Below are 21609 nucleotides of genomic sequence, written 5' to 3' on the forward strand. Positions count from 1 at the left end.
CTACACTCGTGTGACTGTTTAACCAGCCTAACGACCACCATTTGTCTTCCATCTATGTGGTGAGAATGTGCGTCAGACATAAGAAAGTTCGTCGGTAACTTGCCTCGGGGTCGGTGGTTTACCCCAAGCATTCCGGCTCCATTTAGCAATAACTGACCGCCATAGTATATGTAAAATTCTTGGGAATTCCGTTACAAGAAAGAAATAAATAAACCAGTAAAAGTAATATCCAGCATAAATGAAAACAAACTGCCACGTTTGTCATATTGTCGCTTAAATCGTAACACGATAAACGAACGGCCATTGATCAGTGAGACCACAGGGTCGAATCCGGATCTGACTAATTCTGCAAAGAAAACGTCTAATATATTGCAATGAACACTCATTTGTTACTATGTAAGCACGGGCATAAACGGTTTGAATAAAAACCTAACTGAGATAAATAAACTTATTTGATGTACGATGGCATATTTTACGGGTTACGTGTAGCGATTTGCCAGGTATCACAGTGTCTTTGAGATCCTCACATATTAACGGGGAAAACGTAATCGTCCGTTACTTTTGAATCACAATCTGTTCGGTTAAGGTCTGTAACGGTCGTCATTTTCGAGCTGTATCTAATACCGATTAACCTGGGACTAGGGGCTGTAAAGGCAGCCATGCTCATTACATCTGCGTGATGCCTTTATGAACAGTTGCAATCAAGGCGCGACTGAGATACCTTGTTTAATTGGTATTTGTCCTGGAACTCATTCATGGACTACGAATTTGAACTTTGATGTGGAATTCATGCCGGGAATATCAACTGCCAGCAGGGCATCATTGAAAACTGATGACCGCTCCTCTCTTGTGTGTTACTGGCTTTATTTCCTATTTGTATAATTTCTTACATACCTTTGTCTTTGGGAGCTAGTGTTAAACGTTGTTTTGGAAATGGATCTTGCGGTTATCGACTTGGAACGCCCTTGACGGACTACGAATGGTATATGAATATCGGACATGATATTAAATTATATTTCATAATTTAATGCAGTTAGTCCCAACGCTACGATTTCCTCCCCCGTGAAATGAAATATAAACTGTGAAACTTTCTTGAGTGCGGCATTCATTTGTAATCATTAAAAATTTGTACATTGTTTCTTTGTGTAAGCATGACCATGTTTAACACAACACCTCTTCGTGCTGATTTTTTTTGCACCAGGGCTCTGTGTACAGCCCCTATCTGTACGATGCTATGTACCTGTACTGCCTGCTTATCAACCAGACCCTGCGGGAGGGGGGCAATGTATCAGACGGAAGGCGGCTGTTCGAGCTGACAGACGGACTGACCTTCGTGAGCCGTAAGTACTGGAGGCTTCGGTTCAAGTGGTGATTGAAAAGAGGATGCTAATTCCGTCAGCTGACAGGATATCAGATCCACCCGAGCAACGCTGCTATAGATCGATACCATATCTTGTTATTTTACCAATATCTAGGCAACGGTGAGGCGTTTTTCCCACACGCAATGGTTTACTTTAGCATACATGTAGGACACTTTTACCTGTACATGCTGTAAGTCTATTATTAGCGGAGAAGGCAGGAAACACAATACGTCATGAAAACGGGCAATTTATATGGATGGATGATGGCGTGGCGAACAGCTAGAAGTTCCACTTGTGGAACATGAATATACTGTTCAGACAAAGTATGCGATATTAGTATGAACGATACGCCACTAACAGTATTTTTTAAAAATTCTTTAATGATGTAGATAAATTGCCAATAGCATTACACTGAGATATCTGATAAATGAATGGAAGAATTATGGCTTAACGCCATATTTAAAATGCAGACACCATATCGTGGTGAAAACCTTTTCCAAACCAGGAAACAACAGATGTCTGGTGAACGAAACGACGCTCGGACCGGGATCAATTGTGATTTAATCAAATGTATGAAAATTGAATGTTTGAATATCATTTTGGAAATACACCCCACCCCTTTCACCTGCCTGTCCCACAAAAGGCATGCACCTTGTTTGTGTATTTTCTCTATTAATATGACATGTCGTGATTAAACTTTAACCAGTCGTATTTTCGAGAAATATCAACTCAAACTGAGGGGTTTTTCATAAACTTTGTAATGTCAGATAAACTAGTGTGGACTGCAGACTATTCTTAGTCGTTTTCCTAAAATGAGGTATTTCAGATTAGATCTACTAATGGCGAATTGTTGTTGATTTCCTTTCATTCTTATGGAGTATTAAAACGTCTTGTTGCATTTAGAACAGGAGGGTTTTATAAGGTTGACACAAAGACTAATATACACCTACGTGTATGAATATAAGTTTAGACACAGTTAATACCTATTGGGACATATATGTATTCGCTGTTGACGTGATTCCATGCTGATTTTTAGATAGATGGAGGCTATGAAAGGTCTCATATGTTCTATACAGTTTTCCATACTCAAAGAATGGAAACCGTTCTGACGGTTGCAAAGCGCCGATCTGTCTGCGGAAACACCAAAACTCTGAGCCCAGTAATGCGTAAACGTCACATTTTAAGAGTGTTTGTTTTGTGTTAAACATTTTAGTTTGATCTTGAATCATAAACACGTCAGAACAGCGCATATTGTATTTTAATGTGGTTAATGTCTCTAAAGTGCCTAACACGTTAAAACCGCGATCTTCAAAGCCAGTAAATCTAGTTTTTAAACTTATCTGTGTCCTGTTTTTAATTTTTCATAGGAGTGACCGGTAAGGTAGAGTTTGACTCCGACGGAGACAGAGAACCAATCTACTGGCTGTGGGATTACAACAACGACTCGGCTGTTCCACAAGTCATCGCCATTGGCAACACCCGACGGCCAATCGATAGGGTAGGTCTCATCCGGGCACTTCATGCAATCTCCCGTCTTGCGTTACCGTCTTTTAATATTAATGTTTGGATTTTATTTTAAAAAACGATAACACATTGGCTGGTCTAACTGCGTACTCTTCCTGATATCGTCTGAATTGTCGAGGGAACTGGGCTGGTCGTAGCATGTATATAAAGGACAAACTTAAAGATCCATGTATTACCCGCCTAGAGCAGCATATTACGAGAGTATGACAGGCCTATACAAGATAGCCAATCTTTCAATATTATCAGTACGTGATTGAACCGTCCAATTACTTCGATGGCATCTCAAGAAAGCAATTGGAGCACTCCATCCACAGGATTAATAGCCCTGAGGATTTAGAGAAGGCACATCTTTCCAACGTACTGTTAATTAAAGTATCACACGCCACTGTGTTTTAATATCCATTTTCTGACGGTTTCAAAAAAAGCTTGTCCGCGCTACGATAGGATTGAAATATTGTCCGTGTGGAGTTAAGCCATAACTATTCATTCATTCATTCATTCATTCCAAAAAGTGCAGTCCTTCTAGTAAGTGAACTGTTCTTAACGAATGTGATAAATGCATTATTCTGACATAATGACTCTTATGCTGGCGTCTAATGTATTCGTACTGATAGTTTGCTTGTAGTATTATACTTGTCTCCATTCTATTATTAAACAGATTATTAAAATGTTCTAACAGACTAAAAGTCCATCTTTTAAATCAAGACTTTTATTGAATTCAATTATAACCCATTAGAACTCGAATATTTGACTTTATTTAGTTTTGGGGTATATGCATGAATGATGTAAATTACTTAGATATCAACTTTGTTTTTTTTTTCACTTGATATACTGTTTTATTCATGTCCATATTCCCTCCCATCTTGGAGGTATAAATATGTAGCTGTTTATACCATAAGTAGCTATATCGTGAAAACCATATTCCGTTCAATGGATTTGCGTGGCTTTATTCTTGTAGGTCCTAAACTTTAAGCGGAAGCCGATGTGGCTGACGGCTGACGGAGAGGCACCTCCGGACACGCCGGCTTGTGGTTGGGCCGAGGAAAAATGCCCTGATGATAACACAGGTGTGAACTAGATGACGTCATATTCTTATAGGATTCCGGCCTTCCCACCAGTCGTGGGGTCTTGCTGACCATACTGACTTGTTGGCTTGTGTGTCCGTTTGCGCAGCCTAACGTTCGTTGAACAACACCAATCTTCCAATGATATGGTGTACACGTAACTGTACGTCGCCCGTAAAAAAGTTCATCAGTATCTTGCCAAGCGTACGGTGGTTTACCACGGCAATCCGTTTTCCTCCACTACAAAAAAATGACCGCCATCGTATAAGTGAAAAACTTGCGAGTATGGGTTCCAGAAAAGAATGTATTTTTTCTCTCCAGTTAAATCATATCCACCAAAGTCTGATAACGAGAAAACCAGAACCAGACTTCAACGTATATATACATTTGTTATTAATTTTAAAGTAAATATTCTTTATAATCTAATTTTTTTTTTACAGTTATAATTATTGATACAAAATTAAAATAATTACAATATTAATCAACATCATCGTCGTCATCATCCTCAGTATCATCATCATCATAATATATCAACATTTATGGGTGTTTATGAATATAAAGGACTACATCATAGCGAGTAAAAACAGAGCAATGAAGACAGTGTCATAGTTGCCAAATGGTCACACGTATTAACGGTGGAATCTTGCCTTTTGTCGATTTACCTCTGTTAATGGTTTGTTACAACTGTATCTATATGCCTAAAGTAGCAAACTTACAAAGCCCGTAGCACCATGGATATTGCACGATTACAATATAATTTTGTTTCTGTTTGCAGACAGAAATAACGTCATCATCATCAGTATCGTTGCTATAGTCGGCGCCCTGACGGTCATCATGATTGTAATACAGCTTCTCAGGTAGGACCGGCCCTGATGGCTCAGTTCATAGAGCGCGTCCGCTTCGCGGGTGGTAGATCCACGGTCAGTCCTGGGGCGGGTCGCACATAAGACCTCAGCATTAAGGGGATAGTGCAACGACTGGTTCACCTGTGCCAGTATAATGGCTTGGGTGGTGCGACTTACTTACCATCTCTCGGTAAGTCATCTCTGTGAAGCAGCACTAGACAAAAGAGCGGTGGAAATCCGTCCTGCAACAAGGAGGCACATTACATGCACTCTAAGGATTCCTTCGTCGTCATATGACTGAAAACTTGTAAAGCAGGACGTTAAACCCCCAAGCGCTCGCTCGCTCACTCTCAGGTAGAAGATAAACATCGTACTTTTCAGCAATTTTTCAGTCATATGACGAAGGGGAGCCATTTGATGTGCGTATATATACTGTGTCTTTTTGTGGCGGGATCCATGCCGTTGTAGTGCAACTCACACTAAGGTGTCATGGAGAAGACGACAGACATGACGTCCCATCCAATCACATTATACTAACACCGGGCCAACCAGTGCTGTTTCCTTGATCTAGCCCCTAAGGCAGCAACAAGTACCATTTTTAAATTCTTTGATATAACCCCACCCGGTTTTGATCTCTGGTCTCCTTACTTCGTGGCGGACGCTCTAACCATTAGGCCACCGAATTGAGCCTGGCAAGTAGAATCCTAAGAGAAGTGACTCGTCTCTGCATAGTTAATAGTGTGGCAGAAAATCTGAATGAAAATTTTACAGATATCAGATTAGATGTTGCGATAAAACAACACGCAAGATTGTACTATTGTACAATTGTTCGGTCAAAAAAAAAACAAAAAAACACACACACACACAAAACAAACCCAAAAACACTCACACAAGTACGCACACACAAAAACCAACAGAACAAATAGGCACTTCTCTCGCAATATAGCGAGACCGAAATACTTAACTCATATACAAGTTTTGCTCAAGCAAACGTTGATACAGCCGCACAATACGAGCAACTTTTGGCCGCTTGGCAACATGAACGATAGCTGGGGGGGGGGGGGGGGGGGGTTAAAGACTGTTGTTTACAGGCAATCGACTGACATGTTACATTCAACGACATTCTATTGTCTGTCAGTTTTATCCAAACAGACAAATTCTGATGTTTAACGCTTGTAGGAAGGCTAGTCGGTGACCTGCCAAAAGTTGGTGGTTTATCCCAGGTCTGTTCGGTTTTATCCACCCATAAAATTGACTGCCATCCTTTTAAGTTTACAAAATCATGGCTATTTTTTTAAACAACAATAAAATTAATAAGCCTAAAATGTAATTATAACCCTCCCATTCTATTCGTACATTGTTCCATCATGTCAACAAGAGCAACATTTTCAGCTAGAATGTGCATTTTATTTATTCACTGCAGAAAACGCCAGTTTGAGAAAGAGCTTAGCATGATGCTGTGGAGGGTTTCTTACAAACAGATTGAGTTTGGAACCCACAAAAAAGGCTTAGGGAGTGGGGTAAGTGGTGGTATTTTGCATTGATCTGCTAAATAAATGAAATGTTAATGAATTAATATTCACAAATTGTGAATAAATAAAATCCAGACTTTAATAACATAATTGTAACTAGCATAGCAACATCTGCTAAAAACAAACATTGACGGGGTAGTTACAACAATCTTAGCCTAATAAAACTTAGCAAAACATTACCCTGGCTGGTAAAAGCCTAATTAAAAATTGTTTAAAATTTTAAATTTTAAAAATCTTGAACAATCTTCAAAAAATGTGGATCAGTCAAACACAAGCCTTTTTTTTGCTTCCCCCTTGAAATGTTTGAATGGTCCAGCATTGCTTTGCTCATGACAATGTATTAACGTTAAACGTATACGTCTTTACTTCCAAGCAATCAAATCACGTCACGCTGAATTCATTATTGAGAAGCTACGAGTCTCTATGATATAAGCTCAGAAATATAGAAGAAATTTCCTATATGCATTTAAATGATTCTCACGTTTCGAACGTTCTAAAATAAAATTGTGTTTTGAATATATCTGAATTTCCACGTTCACCAGAATTGTCTGTTAAGATGTCTAAAACTAACTAATACCACAGATCAAGAAGCACCACCAGCTAGGTGTCTGATTCAGTACTCAGTCTTTCTTTAAGCTTCGCTTAATTTTTGTTTCTTTTTGTGGTTCATGCCCAGCCCGTTTCTGATTGCTCACAGCTCAGTGTCGGAAGTAAGCCGTCGGGAAGTCGCAGCAAAGCCGGAAGTACCAGCATGATCCAAGCCAGCAACCAAGTTTTTATCGAAGTCGGCAAATACAAAGAAAACTTGGTGGCTGTGAAGATGGTTCATAAGGAGACGCTGACACCAAGTAGATCGGATCTCATCGAATTGAAACAGGTTGGTGTTTGCTTTTTCCCACCCGTCCCAATCAATACACGATGCATTTTTGACCCGTACGCCTATTGTAGGTCGGATCGAGATAACGCTTGTTTTGTACTAGCGGCCATCTTGGGAAGATTTTCTACATGTTTCTCGCGGTATGAAGATTCAAGATTCAAGTATAGATTTCTTTTCATATGTAGGCCACAAATTAATCATATAAAATTTGCTTGGCAATGTTGGTGCGGAGAAAATGCTGCAATAATAAAAAGATAATTGGATAAGCTGTCATACTCCTTACAGCGAATGCGTAACTCACTATCTTTCGCTTTACATCACTGCCATAAATAGCAAATTTAGTACAGAATTCGTGAACACAGTCGAGGTGATGAGGCATGAAGTGATGTCAGAAAACACAAACAGTACGTCCCAACATTCGTCTAATAACACATACATATCATGCATTCTCTTTATCTAGAGTGGGTGTAAAACCATTCTAACCAACACCTGAAACAATTTTATTGCTTAATGCTGATTAAATAATTCCGCGGGAAGAGACAAGTGATGAGGTTAAGCCTTAACAAGCCGTGTGTCTTACGGGCTCCAAAGGTCAAGCTTGTCTGTTGCTGGCAGTGATGTATTTATATATTTGATTGGTGTTTTACGCCGTACTCAAGAATATTTCACTTATACGGCGGCGGCCAGCATTATGGTGGGTGGAAATCGGCAGAGCCGGGGAAAACCCACGACCATCCGCAGGTTGCTGGTTGACCTTCCCACGTACGGCCGGAGAGGAAGCCAGCATGAGCTGGACTTGAACTCATAGCGACCGCATTGTTGAGAGACTCCTGGGTCATTACGCTGCGCTAGCGCGCTAACCAACTGAGCCAAGGAGGTTCCGGCAGTGATGTAAAGCGAAAGGTAGTGAATGATGCATGCGCTGCAAGGACTATGATAATCTGTCTGTGCAGATCCGGATCTGGCCAGCGAAATGCAGTATATGTCGACTCAAATGTAAAATCGTAGAGCACATGACATGTGGGTTATTTGTAACCGAAATTCCAAATTCCAACTTCACGTTTTGAATTTCGAACGTGAAGTAGGCTACTGAATGTGAATCACCCGAACTGATGGTATTCTTTTCTGTATACATGCTTAAATTTGGTCGCACATTTAAAGAGACAAAACCGATGAAGGGGTATGCCTGCTAAATTAACCCGGAAACGTATCATAAAGGTTGCCCGTTACAGTCGGTCTTGCTGTTCTCTGTTACGATCGAGCTCTTTCCGTGCATTTCCGTTAATATTGTCACTTTTCTAACGAACATCTCAGATACTGATTTAGACCTACAGTGTACCCCAGAACATGCAATGGTTACTTGGTGTTATGAGAAAGAAACATGCACGAACCAGATAAGGCAAAATTTGGCATTTTTTAGTTTAACGTTCATGATTTTGCTACGTTTGTGTTCAAAAATTGCCGATTGTGAATTTTAAATTTAAATGTCTTGAAATTCACTAAATTAATGAAAGGCAACCACACACTGGAATTATAATATTGGTGTGTTGAAAGAAACAACGTCTGTAATGATGGTCTTGCCAAAACAAATACCATACTCTCAACAACACATTATTCACACCACACAAACAAGTACTAGGTCTGGACACAAAGATCAAGGCCATTGCATGTGGGCTGTTAAATGTCAGTACTGGGCTCTAGACCATTTGACAATTGTAATCTTGACACAAATGTGTCAAACTGCGAAATTCCAGTACCAAAAACAAAGCAATAAGAGGAGGGTTTTAAATACTGACACGTCGAAAATGTTAATGTGTCGGCGTGAATCAAAAACATAATACCGACGACGCGAGAGATATACTAAGTGGTTTTCCACCTCCTCACCTTATTAGGTAGAGTTAAATTATTCTCTTTGGGATGTATAGGAGTGCAATTAATGCAACCACTGCTTCACTTTTCCAACCTTTACTTGGGTGAATCTTTTATGTACATTTAATAGGGGCGACACAAGCACTGTACTGACCATGCCTTGTTCTCCACCAACGCATTATATTGTATATAATTAAATGATTCCTCGTGGGTTATACAAGTGGAAATGATGCAACCATTTTTCCAGTTTTCTAAAACTTACTTTAATAGAAGAAGAGTATATCTAATGCTGTCGTGAGCATTATACTGGGTAGTCCTGGGCATTGTAGGGGAGATTTGAAATAAAATTCTTTTTTTTCTGTCTAAAGGTAAAAACCTTTGGCGAAATGTTCGGAAACTTTATGGCACTTGAGGCACAAATGACCCCATATTCCTGTATAAAGTTCCTAAATTCACAAAGTAAACGCTCGACTTCTATATTTCCTGAGCGTCCGCTTCGGGAGCGGTAGATCCAGGATCAATCCTGGGTCGAGTTACACCTAAGACTTTAAAAGAGGAAGTTGTAACTCTATCGCTTGCCGTTCAGCATGAAGGGGATAGTGCAACGACTGGTTGATCCGTATCAGTATAATGGCTCGGGTGGGGCGGCTTACTTACCTTCGGTAAGTGGTCTCAGTCAATCAGCACTAGATAAAAGAGCGGTGGAAATCCGTCCTGCAACAAGGAGGCACATTACATACACTCTAATGATTCCTTCGTCGTCATATGACTGAAAAATTGTTGAGCACAACGTTAAACCACAAGCACTCACTCACTCACACTCCAAATTTTCTTCATCGTTCATCTGCTCAACACTTTTCAGTGAAACCCTTTTTGTAGAACCCTTTTTTGCTGGGGAGCAAGATAAATGTTGAAATAAAAGAAGGCCTCCCGTGTAACATCGCATGTACTTAATGTCTCTATATGTCGCATTGTAAGGACGACATGAACAAAACACTGGGTGTATTGGTGTTCCACCCAGGCACTTCATTGGTATAAGTAAATAATGGAATTAATACAACCATTGTTCCCGTTTTCTGGCCTTCACTTGGGAGAAGCTTATAATGAAGACCACACGAGCAGCATACTTACATTTCTGTCAGATCACGTGGTGCAAGAGGGCTTTCTTTACCTTTAATGATAAAAGAGTTCGAACTCGAAACTCTCCTATTAACATTAAATTAATCCTGTTGAGATTGGTGAAATTGGTGTAGCCTTTGTCTTCTCGCTACTGGCAAAAGACCACCGCACTTCAACAGGTATCTGACTTAAAAAAATCTGACTTAAAACCACAGTCAAACTAACGTCGGCCGTACTTTTGAGAATGTGTAACCCACTCATTAATCAACGGTTTCCGTCCAAAAAATGAACCTGTTTCAATAATTTTAACAGAAAATCTGTTGTGTGAGTGAGGCTAGAATGTGTTCTGTTATTGCAGCAGATTGTTCTGTTAAATATAACACACATATTCTATTAATTAAACATAAATATTCTAGCGATACACTAGCGATATTTTATGTTGAATGTGACAGAATATTATGTTGTAATAAGAGAATGCATTCCACTAATCCCTAAGACAACAGACTTCTGTTGAAATATACTGCTTATTTTTTTATTGTTCCAAGTTTTAGGATTTAAGTTTTATTCCTTGGACTACCTGTGTTACCCACTAAACTTGATTTGTCACACATTCAGTACATCTATTCACACTAATATACAAAAATACTGGCATATTTACGGGGAATAGTTCGTCAGTAACTTGCCAAAGATCGGTTGCTTTATACTCCGAACGTTCCTGTTTCCTTCCCCCATAAAATTGACCGCCGTCATATGGGCAAATCTTCCTTGAGCATTCCGTCTAACGATAACAATAAATAAACAAATGAAGAAACACAGACATATGAACGATTTAATAAGCGAATGGTCCCTGTATCTGGGGTTTGGCGTATGGCCTACATCAACTTTGTACATCAAGTGCCCATGTAGGGCTACATGCAGACTGTAGCATATGGCTGAAGTCAGTCCATTATGTGCACATACTTGTGCTAGTATAAAATATTGGACAAATAGTACAACGTAGATTGCTTGCTTTGATCAAAAATGAGGACGAATATCAAAGTGATCGAAACAGCTGGTGGTAAAGGGTAATAGGCCCTTGATGACGTTAGTTTGACAGGGTGATGCTGTGTGACAGCGCTGTCGACCTATCTAGTCCACTGGCCCTGAAGCTATATTCCAGATTATGTTTGAGAAAATAAGAGTTTATACAGAAGAGGTAGGACTCCTGTTCACCATTTACATGCTCGCCGTGAAAAGAACGGTCAATAGAATTATGTTGTTGGTTTGCGGAAAAATCTCAAGAAAAATTTCGACTATACTCTGAGCTTAAATATGTTTGCACAGATGGGACCGTGTCGAAAACGCAGACAAACTTATTTTATGTATTTGATTTTTGTTTAAAGAGGGGGAAAAGTTAAACATTTTTATACCAAATATTATTGGCGATATATCCATCACCGCAAGTCCTGTCGAATTCTTGCAATGATTTAAGAATAACTCAAATAATTATCTTTGGAAATTATCAGCCTCGTTTCTGCACGTGTTACCATTCGAAAACGGTGATAATGTTGCTAAAACATATGAAGCGGTTCGCATTGACAAAAACTGTTCTTGTTTTTTTTTTTGGAAAAATCTCAGGTATAACCTCTTTTTTGAACTCGCACTTCGTGTGTCCTAACCAAGGAAATACAATAAAAATATCTCTGCCACGATCTGCTCTCACTGAACACACTATTATGTAAGCCTTGAACGAAGTATAGTACCGGTATCTTAGGTCGTGACAATTAAATAAACAGTAGTCATCCGGGTCAGCCTTCATGTTATAGAATGTAAATCACCATTAAATGAAAGTCGCCGGATGCACGTTGTGATGCGCAGATAGGCTACATCGCCTTGTTTACTGCGTCGTTACAAAAAAGGACTTATAGCTTCCACCTAGACGTTTAATTGACCTTATTCAATACTTTATTATCTTACTGGTCACTCACCACACCTATAGCTGCGACAGATATAAAGACATAGCAATATAACTATACCCTCCGGCTTGAGTTAAGAAAGTTGAGTTTACGTGTACCTCAGCTCACGTTGTCACCCAGCATTTTTTTTAACCTAAATTAGCCAGTAGCATTGCCAGTAAGTGTGTCATCGGTGTTTTTGTTCGAAACGCGACAAGTCTGTTCTGTTAAAACAGAAAAGCACAAATAACGCAAAAGGTTGGATTCCAATTCAAGAAGCTATATAAAGTAACCAAGAATCAAAATGACCTGGCCAGGCCGCCATGATATAAATGAACCTTTCTTCAGTTCGGCGCAAAACACCATTCGAATAGATAAACAAATAAATAAAAACAGATAACTTCTTTCAGTTTAAAATAAATTCTTTTCATCGAGTACATTCATTCGAGTCAACAGATCACAGGAGACGTGGGTTCAAATTCATTCTCTAACAGGGAATTTTCGAGTTTCCCTTGCTTCTGTTGTTGTCGAATTCTTGGTGGCAGTAAGAGGTCGACTGATTCTAAAACAGAGTTAAAGGAGAAGAAAAGATAAAAATGATCCCAAAATCAGATGAAAGTGCGTCAAAATAAATTTTGCAAATAAGATCTTTAATATTTTTTGGGGATTTTATTCTTCAAGAGAAAAAGGGTACTTGAAAATATTTTAGTATGGTGGGCATTTGTGACAAACTTTCGGTATTTATCGTTGTTGCATAACAACATTCTAAATCAGGATGTAATGCATATCTAATAAATTTATTTGAATGTAAATTTGTTGTTGATATCGAAACATATGCATTTAACCTTAATTATGATAATATTTATATACATATTAAAAATATAAATATGATCCAAATTGAGGTTTAATACATTTGTCAGCTGAAAAAAAAAACAAATTTTAGTGCAAAAATATTTATTAAACCTGTGTTACATCCTTATTTATGAGATTATTAAACAAAGACTATAAATACCAAAAGATGGTCCCAAATACCCACCACACAAAAATTATTTTCAAGCGTCTTTTTCTCCTTAAGGAAAAATCAGAAAATATATTGAAAACCTCATTTAGGAATAACTTTTCGCACTCTTTCATCTGAATCTATGTCATTTTTATGTTTCTCCACCTTTAATGCTACTTCCTACTTCGGGACTTCGTCGAGATATCACCCCTAGGACTCGTGCGTTCCATTTTGTTGCTTCCGGACTTATTTCAGAGGTCCACCGGTATAGTCAATGGATCACGAGCAAGCATGTGATAGAGTATCATGTGTTATCTATATACTGGGCGCTTCAACGTTGGGACTACTTCGTGTGAATCACTTTCGTTATTCTTCTGTGATTTATCGTTCACTTTAGTCCCACGTGCAATTCTACTGGTACTTTGATGTCAGGATTGTATTTTTTTTCTGGTGTGTGTGTGGGCGGTGAGGGGGGGGGGGGGGGGGCTTTTCTGTGCACCAGTGGCTCGTAACTGATTGCGGGTGCTATCTTAGTCCCGTCTGTTGGAGTTCTCGCCTTGCGGTACACGTTCTCTCTCGTGTAGGCTTACATGAAGTTCATAGGGTAGACGACACAGTCAGAAAGATAACTAAAATCTTGTATCTACAAATATGCGGTACTCATTTTTCTCGCCTGAGCATGTATCATGATTTGATCATTTTATGATGATTTAATCATTTTATGATGATTTGATCATTTTATCATGATTTATTCATTTTATCTTGGCTTTATTCTTCCGTCTAAAATCTAAAAATGAGAATATGTATTAGTCTAGTCGCATGCATCTTTACATCCTCCTACAACAGAACTGGTCGCCATCGTGTAAGTAAAATAATCTTATAAAACGCGAAATAGATCAATACAATAAATAAATAAAATTTTAGCTTGACACTAGGCCTATAATATTTTACAGTGATGGCGCATTTTAAACAAAATTCCCACAGCACCATTCAACAGATTCTGATGCGAGATGCAGAACCGGTCACGTGATGTTTACGTTATTCTCAAAAACAAACATAGACAGAATGCTTATGGCATAATCAATTTGTGGTAAAATAGGTTTTGAAGTACATTCGGAGAAAAAGGATGGGCGTCAAAGTTCATCTTTTATAATTTCGTAGAAAAACTATTGATAGAGCACACAATGTGTTTCCATGTAGACTAATGTACCATTAGTACGGCTGACAGTAGGTCATGTGGAAGTAAACATATGCGCATGCTCGAGTGTGCGTGAATTATGTGGCATTGTGTGCAAATTATACAATCATTACGGTGATAATGCGTGACTTTCTGTGCAAACGTCCTGTACAGCGTGAAGCCACATTAGTACAGTGATCTCCGCAGTAAACCTGATTTGGTAATGGAACAAATGGAACGATACACAGCTGGGGTACTTTTGTATAAAATAGAGGAGAGCGCAAGATATGCAATGTATACGATGTTTAGAAAGCATTATATGAGTGAAAGTAGGCTACATGTAGGTCTATATAAAGTCACAAATAACACCATGAGTCACAAGGGGCTAATTCACACATATTTTTTATATTCTATTTTATAACGTAGGGTGAAACGTGTAAGCAGTGTAAAATGCCCAAGATTTAACAGGTATCGGAAAAATTACTGGCGCTAGGCATGACAATGGAAATCTACGTACTGTGCTGGAAAATTACTGGCTCTAGGTACGGTGCAGGAAAATAACTGGCCCTAGGTACGGTACTGGAAAATGTCCGATACTTTAAAATTACTGGCTCTTGGTACAGTACTGTGAAACTAATGGCTCTAGGTACTGTGCTGGGAAATTATTAGCTCTAGATACGGTGCTTGAAAATTACTTGCTCTAGGCACGGTACTGGAAAAATTACTGGCTCTTGGTATGGTACAGAAAAATTAATGACTCTAGATGTGGTATTGGAAATATCTGGCTCTGGGTAAGATACTGAAAATTATTGGCTGTAGGTACAGAACTGGACAGTTACTGGCTCTAGGTACGGTGCGGAAAAATTACTGGCTCTAGGTACGGTGCGGAAAAATTACTGGCTCTAGGTACGGTGCGGAAAAATTACTGGCTCTAGGTCGGGTGCCGGAAAATTAATGGCTCTAGGTACGGTACTGCAAAAAAAATTACTGTCTCTTTGTACGGTGCCGGAAAATTATTGGCTCTATGTACTATACTGTGAAACTACGCCTCTAGGTACAGTACTGGAAAATTACTGACTCTCGGTACCTAATGGAAAATTACTGGCTCTAGGGACGGCACTGGAAATTACTGGCTCTAGGTACAGGATTGGAAAACTACTGGCTGTAGGTACGATACTTGAAAATTACTGGTTCTAGGTACGGTGCCGGAAAATTACCGGCTCTAAGTATTGTAGTGTGAAACTACTGGTTATAGGTACGGTACTGGGCAGTTACTGGCTCTAGGTACGGTACTGGGCAGTTACTGGCTCTAGGTACGGTACTGGACAGTTACTGGCTCTAGGTACGGTACTGGACCATTACTGGCTCGAGGCAAATGAGCCGTATGTTTTCATTGTATTGTACAACTCATAAAACTCTCCACCTCCGTAGCCGTGTTAAAATTTTTGAATTTATGGCGTTAAAATAAACAAATAAATAAAATAAAATGCATTGAAGGCACAGTACACCCAAGTACATTACATTTGATGAATTCAAATGAGTTTTCAACTCAATGAATTTGGGCATTTCATTACAGTTACGCTTAACACTAACTTATTGCCAGTGGGTGTAACTCATTAACAACGGATGTAACACATTAACAGTGGATGTAATTCATTAACCACGGATGTAACGCATTAACAGTGGGTGTTACTCATTAACCACGGATGTAGCACATTAACAGTGGGTGTTACTCATTAACCACGGATGTAGCACATTAACAGTGGGTGTTACTCATTAACCACGGATGTAGCGCATTAACAGTGGGTGTTACTCATTAACCACGGATGTAACGCATTAACAATGGGTGTTACTCATTAACCACGGATGTAGCACATTAACAGTGGGTGTTACTCATTAACCACGGATGTAGCGCATTAACAGTGGGTGTTACTCATTAACCACGGATGTAGCACATTAACAGTGGGTGTTACTCATTAACCACGGATGTAGCGCATTAACAGTGGGTGTAACTCGATAACAAGTTTTGTAGAAGAAAAGCAGGACATAGAAAATCATAGATTTGTCAGCTAATTGACGAAGATCAGTTGGTTCAGTGATCAGGGAATCTGGCATTTACTGTTTACGTGTAGGCTAACTATGCTCAACGTTTAGTATTATTATTTCGACTGTTTTATGATACATGATCTTCCATTTTCGCAGATGTGCGAGATGAAGCAAGAAAACCTGAGCCTATTCATCGGCGCCTGTATTGATCCACCTCATATCTGCGTTTTGTACCAGTATTGTCCTAAAGGAAGTTTACAGGTTTGTCCTCATATCTCCCTACTTTACCAATTCTATTCTAAAGCCAGTTTACAGGTTTGTCTTCACATTCCTTACTTTACCAATTCTATTCTAAAGCCAGTTTACAGGTCTGTCTTCACATTTCCCTACTTTACCAATTCTACCCTATTCTAGCAATTCACAGGTTTGTCCTCATATCTCACTACTTTACCAATTCTACTTTAAAGGTAGTTCACAGGTTTGTCCTCATATCTCACTACTTTACCAATGCTACTTTAAAGGTAGTTCACAGGTTTGTGCTCATATCTCACTACTTTACCAATTCTACTTTAAAGGTAGTTCACAGGTTTGTCCTCATATCTCACTACTTTACCAATTCTACTTTAAAGGTAGTTCACAAGTTTGTCCTCACATCTCACCAACTTTACCAATTGTACTCTAAAGGCAGTTCACAGGTTTGTCCACATATCTCTCTGCTTTACCAATTCCACTCTAAAGCCAGTTCACAGGTTTGTCCTCATATCTCACTAACTTTACCAATTCCACTCTAAAGCCAGTTCACAAGTTTGTCCTCATATCTCACATCAATTCCACTTTAAAGACAATTTACACGTTTTTCCTCATATCTCACTAACTTTACCAATTCTACTCTTAAGGACGTTCACACGTTTGTCCTCATATCTCACTAACTTTACCAATTCTACTCTAAAGACGTTCACACGTTTGTCCTCATATCTCACTAGCTTTACCAATTCTACTCTAAAGGCAGTTCACACGTTTGTCCTTATATTTTCCTACTGTACTAGTTCCACTCATGTTTGTCTTCATATCTGCCTGCTTTATCAATTCTACTCTAAAGACAGTCTACATGTTTTTGTTCATATCTGCCTACTTTATCAATTCTACTCTAAAGACAGTTTACATGTTTGTCTTCATATCTGCCTACTTTACCCATTCTACTCTAAAGACAGTTTACATGTTTTTCTTCATATCTGCCTACTTTACCAATTCTACTCCAAAGGCAGTTTACATGTTTATCTTCATATCTGCCTGCTTTATCAATTCTACTCTAAAGACAGTTTACATGTTTGTCTTCATATCTGCCTACTTTATCAATTCTACTCTAAAGACAGTCTACATGTTTTTCTTCATATCTGCCTACTTTATCAATTCTACTCTAAAGACAGTTTACATGTTTGTCTTCATATCTGCCTACTTTATCAATTCTACTCTAAAGACAGTCTACATGTTTTTCTTCATATCTGCCTACTTTACCCATTCTACTCTAAAGGCAGTTTACATGTTTGTCTCCATAGCTACGCCATATTTTTGTGGGAGTCCTGTTCGTCAGTTGGTGTTAACGGTTGACATCTGTTGCTGGCAATTTGTTGTTTGAGTACCAGGTTGCCTGTTCAAAACTCCGGGCCAATGTTCAGCAGTAGCACCTGTGCTATATCCAGTAATCAATAATCAATAATAACTATAATATTCTTGCTTAATATCCACTTTCTAAATGACATCTACCAATCAGATATCACATTTTCTTCACCTGTTATGCACTTACTCGGTGAGATGGACACCATATAGGGGGGGAATTCTTAACTGCAGCGTTAAACACCAATTTATTCAATAATCAATCACTCAATTAGTAATTTGTTTGCTTTACCCGCCTTTAAATGCTTGTCTAATGGGTCTCTGTAGACCAACCATACAGTAACATTGCTGAAGGAAAGTGGCAATTATATATTCTCAGCTTGATTGCTTAATGATTCCATCTGATCACGTGATCATCTACTTTACTTTGCATTTAGGTGCGGTGTTGGAAAATTACCGGCTCTAGTACTGTACTGTGAAACTACTAGATCTGGGTACGGTACTTGATCTGATCATCTACTTTGCATTTAGGTGCAGTGCCGGAAAATTACCGGCTCTAAGTACTGTACTGTGAAACTACTAGTTCTAGGTACGGTACTTGATCTGATCATCTACTTTGCATTTATTTATTCCAGGATATATTAGAAAACGACGATATAAAACTAGACTGGGTGTTCAAATATTCCCTCATCAGCGATATAGTTAACGTAAGTATCTATGCGTTTTGGTGCCGTCTAAACCTCCGTTGACCATTTCATTGTCTTCCTTCAATATGTTGTGCAAAATAGCTTAATCTGGACACTTCATTTTTTCTCTACGCATAATGATAAAACTCACCGCCATCATATAGATGTACATCAAAAGATATTTTCTATGACATTAAAAGTAATCAAATAAAATTAACTGTCTGTTCGTTTTCCACAAAGTGACATTGTTGAATTTGTTCCAAAATTGTGATACGTTTACATTCTTTTCATGATTTTTCTGCAGACCAGCAAAACAATTTTATTGATCTTTTTGACCGTGTGTCCTTCCTCTTCTGTATTAATTCAATTTCTCGGACATACTGTGGGATATAACTTTAGCGCCGCACTGCAAATGTTCACAGCGCTACCATACAACATTATCCTGTCGAGCTGACGTCATCATGGACTGATTGCTCTTGACCACCAGCTGTTTCGATTACTTTGATATTCGTGTTCATATTGGAGCAAAGCAAAAAAATTAACATTATACTATTCGCAAACTATTTTATATTACCACAAGCATGTAGTTGGCCGCCGTCGTATGTGAAATATTCTTGAGTACGGCGTAAAATACCAATCAAATAAATAAATACATTAGAAATGGTGCTTAGCATTGAAAGGTTTAGCATGACAGGTTAGAGCATGGAAACAGGGTTGGTTGGCCTGGTGTCAGGATAATGTGACTCGGTGAGGTGACAAGTCCTGGTGCCTTCGGCATTATACTTCAGTGGGTCAGCAGTCAGTATATATGAGTACCAAAGGGTTACTTGAAACGCAGGATTTATACATGCAGCAAAGTTTGGTCGTATGGCCACTTCGCTTATAAAACCTTGATTATTGTGTTAATCAAGTAAAAAAAACTCATATCAAACACCAAACACCATTTGGTAATCTACCAAATAGATAATCTTCAAATACTAAAAGCCATACGTGGGAAGGTCTGTCAGCTTCATGCGAATGGTCGTGGGTTTCCGAAGGGGTTTTCCCTGTTAATTTAAATAGATAAATCAAATTCTAAACGATCGTTTTCATTTAAATGTTTTATACGCAGGACTAGCCCGGTTGGAACGCCATTCATGTGTGTTCTACTATTTGGGCTTTGCGTTGAATGGTATAGTATAGTTTGTAGTCACAAATGAATGATAGAAGATTTTGCGCTATTCAAGAAGTACAAGCTATTCCACACATTTATTAAACACAGGGGCTGTTCTTATATTTCTTGTAAATGCGATTGAATAAATGTGGATGAATAGTGTATGTAGTTAGGCTATGTCATGATAACCGTCCAGACACATAAATACCATGCAAGCGTTTTTCATGAGATGCTATTCTCTTTACATCGCATTCGCCGCTCTCTACCTTCCGCTTTACATCACTGCCACCACTAGACAAGCTTGACCTTTGGAGCCTGTGAGACGCACATAGGCTTGTTTAGGTTTAGCTTCATCACTTTCATCAATAAAATTGTTTTAGGTTTTGTTTAGAATCATGTCGTACATACTCTATAGATAAAGAGAATGCATGTGAATAAGTATTGTTTCAGACACGAATTTTTTGTATTTTCCGACATCAATTCCTGCCTCATCACCGTGACCTCAGTGACCTCGGCATTGTTCAAGATTTCTGTACAAAATTTACCAGTAGTGGCAGTGATGTAAAGCGAAAGGTAGAGAGCGACGCATGCGCTGTAAGGAGGATGATAATTTGCACCTAAATTTGGTTGTGATACATTTCGAAATTTGTTTCAGTTAGTTACCATAGATTTTACAAAATCACGATTAAAACTTATAGGTATATCGTTCCTTTCATCAAGTATCTACGTGTTATTAGCAAACTGTTTTATCCGATAAGACAGCATTTGGTTTATATTTGTCTCTGAGGAAAGATTACTTTTCATAGTGTCTTCATCCGGCATTCGGTACTAATAGGTGGAAGTCTACGCCGTGCAAACTGATAGCATTGCCTTTGACTTGACAGAAAAACTTTAGATGACTACCTCGATCCACGCCTGCCATTTGCTATCAAATATATGAAAAAAGAAAGTATAATACATTTTGATACCGTGGCCTGTTAGTGCCATCCAAAATTTTTAACATTGTCTAATGACCTACAGTAGTTCAAGGTTTTTCTAATGAAAGCTTATTATTAAGAACAAAGAATTAAAGTATATGGAAAAGGATTATAAAAAATATTTTGGACAACATTCATAAATTCAGCGTTCAAAACTTCGATAAACTGTGTATACCTTAAAGGCTTTCACAGCGATGTAAAGTTTTTCTCCGTGGTGAAAACGTTTTCTCCGCGGTGTAAACATTTTCTCCGTGGGTTAAAGGTTTTCTCAGCGGTATAAAGGTTTTCTCAGTGGTGTAAAGGTTCTCTGAGGTGTAAAAGTTTTGTCAGCGATGTAAAGGTTTTCTCCGAGGTGGAAAGTTTTTCTCCGCGGTGGGAAGGTTTTCTCCGCTGTATAAACGTTTTCACCGCGGTGATTTCCTTACTTTAAGAATGTAATGGCTGTATCTAGTTTACATATAGAAGTTTCTCTACTTTGATTATTAGTATATTTCAGCGTATTATCATATGTAAAGACTTTGTTGGTTTCAGCCTCTGCTATCACGCTCTTAATGTCGATTTTGTTTTTCAGGGAATGACCTACCTTCATTCGTCCCCGTTAAAGAGTCATGGTCGTCTTAAAAGCACGAACTGCGTGGTAGACAGTAGATGGCTGTTAAAAATAACGGATTACGGACTTAACAACATGTTACAAGGGCAGACTTCTGCTCACCTGCAGGGAGAGTATGAACAGCACAGAAGTAAGAGTTTAATCTAGTGTTTCTTAGTAGTCCTTTTCACGGTGAGTGCCACATGTTTGCAAAATTCCAACATGTTTCCTTCATCTTGCTA

The 21609-nt window shown here is 38.7% G+C and overlaps 1 protein-coding gene across 1 annotated transcript in view; it reads left to right on the forward strand.

Annotated features, from left to right (window-relative positions):
* The first annotated feature begins 7071 nt into the window (after positions 1 to 7071).
* The window catches only part of LOC135476127 (atrial natriuretic peptide receptor 1-like), a 28185-nt gene continuing 13647 nt past the window's right edge, over positions 7072 to 21609 (forward strand). Inside the window, exons 1-4 of the mRNA XM_064756039.1 lie at positions 7072 to 7203; positions 16505 to 16609; positions 18598 to 18669; positions 21350 to 21518. Coding sequence (XP_064612109.1) covers positions 7078 to 7203; positions 16505 to 16609; positions 18598 to 18669; positions 21350 to 21518 — 472 coding nt within the window. The 5' untranslated portion in view covers positions 7072 to 7077. The remainder of the gene's footprint in view (positions 7204 to 16504; positions 16610 to 18597; positions 18670 to 21349; positions 21519 to 21609) is intronic.

Source organism: Liolophura sinensis, chromosome 10, assembly GCF_032854445.1.
Source record: "Liolophura sinensis isolate JHLJ2023 chromosome 10, CUHK_Ljap_v2, whole genome shotgun sequence".
Taxonomy (NCBI): Eukaryota; Metazoa; Mollusca; class Polyplacophora; order Chitonida; family Chitonidae; genus Liolophura; species Liolophura sinensis.